The sequence below is a fragment of the Myxine glutinosa genome, chromosome 1 (assembly GCF_964187855.1).
Source record: "Myxine glutinosa chromosome 1, kmMyxGlut1.1, whole genome shotgun sequence".
In the NCBI taxonomy this organism is placed as follows: domain Eukaryota; kingdom Metazoa; phylum Chordata; class Myxini; order Myxiniformes; family Myxinidae; genus Myxine; species Myxine glutinosa.
The window spans coordinates 90,316,585-90,329,219 of record NC_136261.1 but is presented as its reverse complement, the minus strand read 5'-3'; the positions used below and the strand labels follow the sequence as shown (position 1 = coordinate 90,329,219).

The 12,635-nt window shown below is 43.5% G+C and overlaps 1 protein-coding gene across 11 annotated transcripts in view; it reads left to right on the top strand.

The window, feature by feature from the left end:
- Positions 1-12,635, top strand: part of KANSL3 (KAT8 regulatory NSL complex subunit 3) — an 89,271-nt gene that overhangs the window by 61,766 nt on the left and 14,870 nt on the right. For 9 of the 11 annotated variants that reach the window (XM_078774264.1, XM_078774294.1, XM_078774287.1 and 6 more), the window contains 3 exons: positions 3,624-3,754; positions 9,233-9,321; positions 12,272-12,368. In XM_078774264.1, the coding sequence (XP_078630390.1) occupies positions 3,624-3,754; positions 9,233-9,321; positions 12,272-12,368 (317 nt within the window). The remainder of the gene's footprint in view (positions 1-3,623; positions 3,755-9,232; positions 9,322-12,271; positions 12,369-12,635) is intronic. The other 2 variants (XM_078774260.1, XM_078774301.1) reach the window with 1 other exon arrangement.

Below are 12,635 nucleotides of genomic sequence, written 5' to 3'. Positions count from 1 at the left end.
CCTTGAGATTGTAGCGCAAGGCTCTGATATTGACGAACCAGTTGGAAAGGGTTGGGTGTTACATGGCCTGGAGCATGGGATAAGTGCTGGAGGTTGTCGAAGGTGAGATAATCTGCACTTATCAAGTTGAGTGGGAAAAGATTACCCGTCATTTGTTGTCAACTTGTCAAATCTGTGCAGGCAAGACTGGTTTCCATCTCAGGATACTCTGATTGGCAATGTGGCCACACACATCACTGTTTTTTTTTTTTAACAGTATCTAAAGCTCGTAATAGAGCTGCCACACATCACTCACACATGGACATACAGATGAGTACAGGAGACACAATACAGGAATATTAGATAAGATAAACACAACCACTGGTGGAAGTGCTGCCACTTCTTGGGGCACTTTTTTCCACTTGTTGTGCTACTTTTTTTTTTTTTATATGCTGGATCGAGGCTCGTGAAAGAGCTAACATTTATCACACAAAAAATCAAAACGGACACAAAGTATATAATAAGAGGAGCGGTAGACAAGATGGGGAGAGAAGGGGAGGCACACAAACACAACATTTGAGAGCAGGGACATCGGGAGATGTGTGGGAGGGAAAGGGCGTGGGGGGAGGAGGCGTGGCAAAGGGGGGGGTGGGGGGGGGGGAGAAGTATAAAACACAAGGATACTGCAAGGTCTTCCAGGAAAGAAGTTGGTATTTCAAAAAAGTGGATCCGGGATGAAATTAGCGGGGGTAGAAAAGATCAAGGTTTTGGATGGGGGAAGATAAGAGATGGTGGTGAACAGCTGTTTTAAAGACCTGGAGGGAGGAGTGGGATTTAAGAGAGTGAGGGAGTTTGTTCCAGAGGCGGGAGAAAAGAGGAATGAAGGGGTGAAGGTGAGCAGAGAGTGTTCATTTTGGCAGTTTAACCATAAGAGGGTTGCAGGCGGATCTTGTGCGACCTGCAGGAATATTTGGGGGACAGAGCCCAGAGAGAGCTGGGGGAGCAACGCCAGAGAGGAGTTGGTAGAAGACAGAAAGACCACCAACCTGCCTGCGGTGAGTAAGTGAGAGGCCCTCGGAGTTAGCTTCATCGCGGGAGATTCCAATGATCCTGAAAGCTTTGGTTTCAACAGCGTGAAGCCGAGCTAGGTGTGAGGCAGGAGCACCGGCCCAGAGGGGAGAACAGTATTCCATTGAGCTGCGGATGAAAGCCTTGTATGTGGTGAGGAGCTCAGTTGTGCCAAGGAAGGACTTCACACGACGGAGGATGCCCAGTCGGCGACTGGCTTTGGAGGGCAGATTTGAAATGTGGTTTTTCCAGGAAAGATCATGGCAGATAGTGACACCCAGAAGCTTGAGTAGCAGAACTCCTTGGAGAGGATTGTTCAGAAAGTGGATGGGAGGGTCGGCCAGTCTGTCTTTTCGGAGAGACATCGTAAGAATGTGAGATTTGTCAGGATTGAAAGACATGTTCCACTTGTTTGACCATTCTGTGATTTTGTCCAGGTCTGCAGAGAGTGAGGAGGCTGCAGACTGCCGATCTGAGGGATGAGGAATGGAGCGGCAGAGAGTGGAGTCATCAGCAAAGACATAGAGAGGATTTTCAAGAGAGTCAGAGAGATCATTGATAAAGACCAGAAAAAGCACAGGGTCCAGAACACTGCCTTGGGGAACTCCAGCCTGAACAGCAAGGGGAGATGAGAGAAACCCATTCAGGGCCACACCTCGACTACGACTAGAGAGGAAGTCCGCAAGCCATGCGTGGATATGTCCATGGATACCATAGGAGGAGAGTTTGGTGAGCAGAGCGGGGTGCCAGACCGTATCGAAGGCACGTCATATGTCAAGGGAGACCGCAAGGTTTTTGCCAAGGTTAATATGTCAAGGTTTTTGTACATTTTTTGTGTAAAGTGGTAATGTTGGCTGATTTTCAAGCCTGTGGCAGATGACCTTGAGCAAAAGAGAGGGTGAAGAGAACAGAGAGAGGGAGTGAAAGAGCGGCAGAGCAGGATTTTAGGACCCGTGGGCTGATGCCGTCAGGTCCAGTTGCAGAATCAGAGTCGAGGGTTGACAGAAACTTCTCCACCTTGTCAGGAGGAAAGGGCACAGAGTCCAGGAGCAGCTGGGTACGGTGGGTACAGAGAGGGATGGGTTTGGGACACAAGATTTAGAGGCAAACACAGAGTTGAGGCATTCAGCTTTTTCACGTGCGGAGTCAGCTGTGTAGCCGTTTGAGGTAAGGGATGGGATGGAGGGGGAACAAACACCAGAAACAGATTTGACCAGATGCCACCAGGATTTGGAAGAGGGAGACAGGTTTGAGAGTTCGGTCTTGAGAGTGGAGAGATATTGTTTCCTGGCTCTCCTGAGGGTGGACACACACTTGTTTCGGGCTTTGTGAAAGGAAATGCGATTTCCTTCCGTTGGATTTGCTTTCCAGGAGGTGAAGGCAAGTTGTTTCTGGGCAACTGCCTCACCCCAAGTTTCCGTGTACCATGGACAGGAGGAAGGGTTTGACAACTGAAAACGAGATGGGATAACTCTGTACATGAGAGAGAGAGCAATTTACTTTGGAAGAATTCCCAGGATGAGTTGATGTCAGAGGCGGTAGAGATGGGAGACCAGTCCAGATGATTGATGGCTCCTTGAAGACTGTGCCAGTTGGCCTGAGTGAAATGCCAGACTCGTCGACACTGAGGAGGCTCTCTGAGAATGGTCAGAGAGATGTCCACTTTAACAAGCACATGATCAGATGAGCCGATTGGAGCAGAAGAAGAGCAGCAGACATTTGCAGGGAAGTTAATCATAACCAAGTCCAGAAGAGAAGATGCTCCGTTGACTGAGATCCGGGTCGGAAAATTGACAGATTGTGTCAGTCCCAGTGAGTCGCAGAAGTCCTTTGCTGAGGAGTCATGGCTGGTGAGAGAGGTACCCACACCCAGCCAACTGGCATGGTGACAATTGAAATCACCACATATGAGAAAGAGAGAGTTGGGATGAGTTGATAGAAGTTGGTCCATATTATCATACAGCGAGATGTAGGGGGAGTCATAGTACCAGCGATGCTACAACAGGAGTCATAGTACCAGCGATGCTACAACAGAAGTCATAGTACCAGCGATGCTACAACAGGAGTCATAGTACCAGCGATGCTACAACAGGAGTCATAGTACCAGCGATGCTACAACAGGAGTCATAGTACCAGCGATGCTACAACAGGAGTCATAGTACCAGCGATGCTACACCAATGGCACTGCCGCCTTTCTTACCGCACTCAGCGGGGCATTTCCTAAGAAGCAATTCCCTTCTCCCAATGGATGCCAACCAATGGGGATTGTCTGTGTTGTTAACCTTTTAATTGCTGAGCATCAACCAAGAAAGCAGCACATACCGTTTTTGAAGACTTTGGAATGACTAGACCGGGGTTTAAACCACTGACCTCCCAGACTCGGAGCGGACACTCTAATCATTACACCACCAAGTTTCGTTTTGTTGGGGGTGACAAGTAGGATTATTGAAGGCTTTTATGAAAGCGACAGTGTTCCATTGTAGTGCTGCATTTTGTGCAAGTTCATGGTTGCTTTTGGTTGTTGGAACACTGTGTTTTGAACTTTGATGGTAAGCTCGAGTGGATTCTGTTTGCAGCAGGACGTCTCGATGTTCTTCTCCATCTTTAATTGGAGGTCATACTGGGGATAGAAAATCCCCCCTTGATCCTCTCTCCTTATCCTCACGCCTGCTCCACCAGCCATCCACACAACCCACAGCTGCTTCTGGTAAATTGCCATTTTGCCACCACGCTCACTCCAGCCAACGCATTTTGAACACTTTGTTACAAATCGGTCAGCAATAATTGAATTTGAAAACGATGAATACCTTTGTTGAATAGCCTATACAAAAAGAGGAAATAATATAATGATTCATATGTACAATGTGTGCACATAAAATAAAATAAAACAATTAAAAGTTGAATATGCAGAAAGAGGAATCTTCCATTTTCACTGCTCACAACAAGTTAGGGATATTGTGGGAGTGAGTTTTTTTTTTTTAAATGGGGTTAGGGTTAGGGTATTGAAATCAAGAATGCTGTGTTTTTTCACACATTAATAACCATAGAATTAGGACCAACAACTTTTTTCAACATAATTAATACACAAAATCAACCACACCGAAGAACCTGTCAATATCCCTAACTTATTGTGAGTAGTGTATAACACAGTCAGTGTGTGTGTTTGTACAGATGTTTGTCCCCCTTCATAAGGGTGGGTTTTAAAGGCCAATCTCTTAACACGAATGTTTGTTCAAAACAAACTCGAAAAACATTTTCAATAAAAGAGTAATTATGTCTCTTCTGTTGCAATTGTAGACGGTGGCTTGCAAACCGAGCCTTAAGAGCGGTGTACACAAGTGTTTTTTAAATAACAATAATACATACAAGGTGCAGGGAGGTGAAAAATCTGATTCCATATTTCGTGATCGGAACTCATGGCCTAAATAATTATGGAGATCCGACCTAAATAAATCTGGAGTTGAAATCGGAACAAAATTAGGAAAAAGCTATTTTTAAATTAAATAATAGGCTCCGTGAGATGTGACGTAAAATGGCTCCAAAATTTATTTTTATCATTTTTTTTAGAGGTTTTATTTATGAATTATTGTACATCTGATTTTATTTTGCACCATCCAGGGACGTCGGTCGTGATCTTTTTGGATTCGTATTCTACTTTTATTATACATTTTTAACGTATTGTAATTCATACCGGTACAACATGGAATCTCAGTTTGATTATTAACAGTGCATTAAGGGATGACCTCGGCTGGCATGATAACCTCAGAGGTATGCACACTCTCCTCTAAGCTGTCTGGCGTGAATTTGAATCCCGACACAGCTATAAACTATCATCCCGGTGTTTCACAGACTGGGCAAATCGTCAATGTGTGCTGTCCCTCCGATGGACGTTAAACGGGGCGTCCTGTCTTCCGGCATTAGTTGATGGATATTTAAGATACCCATGGCTTCCTTGAAGAAGAGTGGGCAAGCTATCGCCAGCAGCCTGAATAAATTACAAATTCCTGCCCGAACTACTACTGGAAAGGCAAAAGAAAACCTGTGGGGGAAAGGACAGGGGAGTGGGGGCGAGAGAGGAGAGAGAGAAGGGAAGGACAGAGGAGAGAGAGGAGAGAGGAGGATACTTTTGTTCGCTTTTCCCGTCAGGACGGGTACTCTTTTTCGTGATGAGATAAGTTAATTGTCTTCAAAAGAGGTGTTTAAATATACGCAAACACCCAGTTTTCATTCATGTACTCCATTGGAGTTCCTTTGGAATGCATGCAAAGTTTAGAGCTGCTAGGTTTCATGGTATTGGAGTTGTGAAGGAGACACACACACATACATTCGCACACACTGACATTCATTATAAACACCTTCTCCACCAAAGGGGGATGGAGGTTGTTTTTACCCATCTGTCTGTTTGTTACTTGGCAAAAAAAAAAAATTTTGGAGAAGAATGTTGTTGGCTCCGGTTTGTGTGTTTGTTTGTTTGTGTGTGTGTGTGTTTGTTTGTGTGTTTGTCTGTCCGCTCACTTATACTTGCCTACAGGTCACAATTTTAAACCGATCTTCACAAAACTTCACCAAACGGTAGAGTTTGTGGTCCGACAAAATCCGATATATTTTTGAGGTAAAAAGGTCAACATCGGCCAAAGGTCAACCACTTTTTTCAAATTTCTAAAATCCTCAATTTTCATCCAATTGACTTGAAATTTGAATAGAATTTTCAAATCAGTTAACTGAATTCAAGCACCAACTATTTTGGAGATCACCATGTGCCACCAGGTCTACATAGGCCAAAAGGTCAACAACCTTTTCAAATTTCTAAAATCCTCAATTTTCATCCGATTGACTTGGAAGTTGAATAGGATTTTCATATCTGTTAACTGAATTCAACCACCAACTATTTTTGAGATCAACAAAGGCCAAAAAGGTCAACAGAGGCAAAAAGGTCATCAACCTTTTCAGATTTCTAAAATCCTCAATATTCATCCGATTGACTTGAAATCTGAATATGATTGGCATATCAGCTTACTGAAACACACCACCAACTATTTTGAGGTCAACATAGGCCAAAAAGGTCAACATATGCCAAATTTCAGGCCTGGGGATTTCAGATCTCATTGGTAACCGTTTTTCGGTTCCGTGATTTAAGTTTATGGGAACCAATGGGAAAGAAAATTCCAGTTCAGTGCCCAAACCTAATGGGAAACGATTTTTTTTCCTTTATAATTTGTAAAGCAAAACATTTGTAATACAAAATTTAAAATGTAGTCTCCAATAATAAATCCTGTCATTTACATGTTGTTACGTGCTCCTCCCCAAACCCCGGACACGGTGTACCTCCTAGCTCCGAGAGGAGTCACGGCAGAAAGATGTGTTATTCTGTATGTCAAAGATCAATGGTGAAACCACACCAATTGTTACCAACAAACAAGTATTGTATTAAGATCACACAAGAATAACAGTACAAAAAACAATAGTAATCAATTGTACAACAAATATATCATTCCTATGATGGTACCATCAGTTTCGTACAATGTAACTCACTGTGCTCCAAGTGAGCGAAAAGAACATTCCCAATGTCTCTATCCCGGCATCAAGCCAAAGTCGATGTTGAAGCGATCGTCAGAACGATGTTGTATCGAGACCAGAATCCCGTTCAGTTGACAGTCACACTGCCAAAGATAGGCAAAGGTACCCTCAAGAGGCGACTGGGAAATCACACCTTCGGGTATGGACGTTTGACGGTTCACAAACAGCAAACCGCAAATTAACCTTCAAAATCCACGTTACACACACACACCAGATTAACGTCTGGATGGTTGTGAAAATGGTTGAAGCGAGGTGAAAAACCTGGAGCGATGCGAAAATCCAGCGTGAGGTAAAATAGCCAACAGTCCGTTTTCGAATTGTAACGACCCTCCAATGATTCTCTTCGGAATCGACCACAAAACCTGACACACAGGTTTATCTGTCACAGCGATAACAACTCTGTCGCAGGAATCCCTTTTATTTCCCAGGAAACCCAAAGTTCACTCGTGACCCCCGTTCGGCAGCGTTTGCTCAAAACCTCAACGCAACTCGGCTTCTTCCACCTTACTCGCTCCGCCTCTTCTTCCTCTTCTCCCTCTTCGTCTTCGTCCGGTTCCGGTTTCTTTTAAAACATTAACTTTTTTTACGTTTTGAAAATAGTAATCTCTATTTCACTTAAACGACAACAATAGTAGTACATGCAACCAAAAATGTCCACAGTGGATGAGAACCACAACAACGCAAATGACGAATCCGTAACAATGTATGCAATGTAATTAACGCATGTTCATTATTGAGGTTGATGTTTATTATCAGAGAAGAGCAAATTCTGTCAATTTGATGGGCTTATCCTGTTTTAAAATTAATAAATTGATATTATTAAATTTTCGTTCATTTTTAAAATGTCGATGATATTGTATTTATTTATTATTTATGGACTATTGTTGTTGTAAACTGTTATCAATCTTTATGTTTTAATATTGAAATTATTTGCGTTTAGCAAATAGGCCTACCCAGTACTGATATAGGCCTAAGTATTTGTTAAATAAATTCTGGATTGGAACAAATGTACTGCAGTAGGTTCGGTTGTCAGTGTGGTCCCTGGTTACGTTGTGAACATAGGTCACGCCGTTCATGTAGTTTACAATCGCCGTCAGTGGTGGACCGCTTATGCCCCGGCGTGATGCCTCCTTCCGTATGTCTGTGTAATAAGTAGCACATACTTTGCAGCGAAGCAATGTGACCAAGCCTTCCTCATTGCAATCCGCTTCAAAATCGTCACTGAATGACCATTTTCGTGATGTTTTTAAGGCGACATTTTCGGGGTTTTTTTTCGCTTGGCAACGGATGCCATTTTGAAAAGGAAGTCTGTGATTTAAACCGATGCGCATGTCCGTCAAAGCGGAAGTCATATCGCGAAACTGAATGTGGGAAACTACATGCCATCTGCTTTGCTGGCCTAATTTTGTTGGAAATAAAACTCAACTTCTAAAATAGTTAGCTGAAAATCACACGTGAAGGTAAATACTACATCTTTTTGCCTTACACTGCCTTTCTGCGATGGGAAACGTACTTTCGGTTCCGTGTTTTTGCTATCACGTTACCGACACGCTACCGGTAACGATCGTTTCCGTGAAATCCGCAGGCCTGAATTTCTAAAATTGTAAATTTTCATCCGATTAACTTAACATTTGAAGACTATTTGCATATCAGGTCACTGAATTCAACCACCAATTATTTTTGAGGTCAAAAGGATGCTCTACTGAGTGTCATTCTACTTTGTTCTCTTTTGCCAAGTGTCACTCCATGAGTGATTTTTCATTTGTTTGTCTGTGAACAAGATATTTCAAAAAGTTGTGGACGGATTCGTACGAAATAATAGAGGTAGTGTATGTGACAAGGACGAAATGATTAGATTTTGGTGAAGATCTGGATTCGGATCCGGCTAGTAGAATTTTTTAGGTGATTCTTCACCATTGGGAGATCGGGCCAAATCGGATCTATAGCAGGATGTGTCAAAAAGTTGCAGACGGGTTTGGACGAAACTTGGTGGACAGGTTGTGTGTGTGTGTGACGAGGACTAATCGATTCGATTTTGGTGAAGATATGAATATGGATTTGGATATGAGAATTATTTCATATTTATGTGATTCTTCACCATTGAGTGATATGGCGAAAACCAATACATAGCAGGATATCTCAAAAAGTTAAAAATGGGTTTGGACGAAACTTGGTGGATAGGTTGGGTGTGTGACAAGGACGAATTGATTCGATTTTGGTGGAAATAGGGATTAGGACACGAGAATTATTTAATTCTTAAGTGATTCTTCACCATTGAGAGATAGGGCAAAAAGCAATATATAACATGATATTTGAAAAAGTTATGGACGAGTTATGACGAAACTTGGTGGATGAGTTGGTTCGGTGACGAGAACAAGTGATTAGATTTTGGTTCAGGTCCGAATCCAGATCCGGCCTATCAGTGGGATACAAAACAAACTGTTCAGCCTGGCGGAGGTATGCGCTCTACCGAGTGCCGTTCTAGTTGATAATGTTTTGAATTTTGGTCATGTGGTATGTGTAGATCTTCCATATGATGCCAGCCACAAATTGTGGATGCACCTTTTTGTGATATACATTGTACATATGTACTCAATCGTGTCTCAAGGTGTGATGCCTACTGGCGGTCTGCTTCAAGGACTCAGCTTCAGCTTTCAGGACGTCACACAGACTGGCACAGCACAACCTACACAGCATGTAAGTAAAATAAATACCAAGCTCTTTGCTTTGACTTACAGATACCAAAGCGTTCCCTCCGCTTGCATTGATTGCCATGAGTTGTTTTCTATGAAAAGCTGCAGTTTAAACTGGTGAGTAAGAATGCCATCACGTAAACAATCGGCAACCCTCATTTAATGTTGAATTTCCCAGAAGTGGGGAATGATGTACCTTTTTATATTTTTTAAAGCAGCAAATGTTGCTTCTCATTTGTGTGGATTGGGATGTTGTGTGTTTGATTGAGACTTGACTATGCTGGTGCTGCTCTGCATATGAATTGGTTTTTCCCTGTGGTGTGACAAGAACAGCCTTCCGATTTTTAAAATTATTATTATTCTTTTTATTTTTTTTAATGCCCACGCATTTAACTGTTTGTTGGTTCATGCGAACCATTCCAGCTGCCATCCAGTTCCATCAAAGTTCAAATAATCCTATTTCTCAATGCCTTGGACACCCAGTTTATTTAATGACTCTAATGCAATCAAGTACGTGGCAAATAAACGGTTTAGTGAGTGGCCAAGTTTTAAGAAAATATACTAGAGATAAGCCTTGTGTGTCCGTGTCCCAATTTGACAAACAAAGCATTATCATAATGTTTGCCAGTTTCCATGGATGGCCTTACATTTAGCCAATGTGATTTATTGAAACACAATCTGAATGTTGTAGTAACCTTCTAAAACCTATTTTATTATTCTTCATAGCTTACTGAATTCCTCTACTCTCATCGCCAACGTGTGGCTCTCAACGGAATCCTTTAATGTCCTCCATGAAGAGGCTGGAGTGGCCCAAGATAATGTTCTGGGCCCAGTCCTATCCCTGGTCTTCATAAATGATCTTTCTGACTCTGAAAAATCCTCTTTATCTATTTGCTGATGACTTTAACCTCTGCTCTGACATATCTCATCCTCCAGACAGGCAGGTTGAAGCCTCTTCCCTCTCTTCAGACCTTGAAAAAAAATCACAAGCTGGCCAAACACTTGGAAAATGTTTTTCAATCCTGACAAATCTCACTCTCACTATATCTCTGAAATGACCATCTGGCAAACCATCATATCGACTTTCTTAACAATCTCTTGAAATTCAAGCCATTCAAGCTCCTTGGTCTAACTATCAGCAATTAATCTTTCTTGGGCAAACCACATTTCAAAATTGGCTCCATAGCCAGCCGCCGACTGGACATCCTCTGTCGTACGAAGGCCTTCCTTGGCTCACCTGAACTTTTATCCATCTATAAGGCTTTCATCCGCAGCTTGATGAAGTACGGATCTCCCCTCTGGGCTGGTTCCCCTGCCTCACATATTGTTCAGCTTGATGCTGTGGAAACCAAGGCCTTCAAGATGATTGGAATCTCCCACAATGAAGATGAGTCTATGGGCCTGTCACTTCGTCATTGTAGACAGATCAGTGGTTTCTCTGTCTTCTACTGCCCCCTTTCAGGATCCTAAATCCTAAACCATGATATTTTCTACCCTCGGTGAAATTGTATCAAGAGGATATTGAGATGACATGAAATGTCTAAAGATGGTTTAAGTTGTTGAAATAAATCGACTTTCTGTGTGTACCCTGGTATTTGTAGTTCGTATAAAATGTGTTATTTTAAAAGAAAAATACTCGTGGATATTGTCGCGTCGCCGGGGATTAAGATCCCCGAGCTGACGGATGGCCGAAATGAGCTTTAACTCCGAGGCGTACTCCCAACCTGGCAGTAGCGACATGCGCGGGAAGGTTCGAAGTCTTCCCTGATCGGACAAGCCGAACACTGGGGGTATTCGATCCCCACAAACACAGAGATGACAAGAGGAAGGAAATGCAACAATCGATGAATTTAATGAAAATAAATGTGGTACCATGACAATGAAAGGTGGGGTAAAACTATAACTCTACTGCGAGACGTCTTCACTCCTACTTGTATACAGGGGGGGGGGGGGGGGAATTAAAAATAAATATTTCCTGGTTAGGGCATTCAACTCTGGTCTCGACGAGCACTTTTGGGACGCTTGGTGGTCCTTAAACGGGTCCCCAAATCACCGCGCGGGAGCCGCACAAGATGGCGCAATCGCCACACGGGCACACCGAAGCGTGGCAAGACGTCTCCCCACTCTGAAGTCCCGGCCAGACCACACCACGCGGGCACAGCGCATCCGGAGTACACCACCGCTCGGAAACACCTTCATCCTCCAACGTTGCAAAAGTCACAAAGGCCCGACACGTCTCCTCACCAGCACACCCGAGACAACAGTGTCCACTCAAAACGAGAGCCAGAACGAGAGAGAGAGCAATATGGCAAGACGCTTTCATTTTTTTTCCTTCAGCTCTCGAATTTTCCACACTGACATCACACACTGTCCAATCACCGAGCTCTACTCAATCATCCCATCGTGCCTCCACCAATCACGAAAGCCGGGGTGTGGTCTCCCTGCCACGAGTTGTCAGGGGGCGGCGTTCAATAAATGTTCTGATGACGTCAGCGGTCGTGAGGTGGGATTTATGTGCCGATCGGCAAATGCGCCGGGTTTGTCGGACCTGGCGGCGTGGTGAGCGAATGAGTCCATTTGTTATAGTTGTTGTTTGTCAGGCTTTTTAATTGTAATAAAGATGGAGGGAAGATCACAGGAGGCAAACACGTACAGGAGAATTTAACCTTACAGACCCTACCTAGATAGCACAATGCCACTCCTCCGTGTGGAGACACCTGAACGCTTAACCGGACATTCAACTCGACTTAGATACATCGAGGTGGCTTCTTCTTCTTCTTTGTGACATTCAGAGCATGCTAATTTATACGATTCTATCTCGACTAAGGTGTTTCATCTACTCCCACAAATGTAACAATATGAAAGGGTGCAGGTTGATTCATTCTGTGACTGCCACCAAGGGTTTTGGAAAATTTAAACTTCCCAACTTCATACCATCTCATGTGTTGGTGCAGACTGAACAAGTACGGGATCGCAACGACTCATCTGATGCAAACAGTTTGGGCAGCGATGGGTCAGCAATGAAACAATTTACCATTCTTCCCTGTGCAGGTATGAGTTACTCAAAACCATGATCTTTTCCACCTTCGTTAACCCACACCTCTTCCCTCTCCCCCATCCCCCTCTTCCCCTAAGCAACCCCCAAATCCCTCCTCACAAATTACCAGATTTTCCTTCTTGAGAGTTTCCATTCGCAACCATCTTGTCCTCCCCATCCCTCATTCTTCAACTCAGCTGTTACTCCTCCCACCCCACCCTCTCTCCTGTCCACTTTGCCATGTTTCATCCTGGTCCTTTCAGTGTTCTAGCTCGTCCATG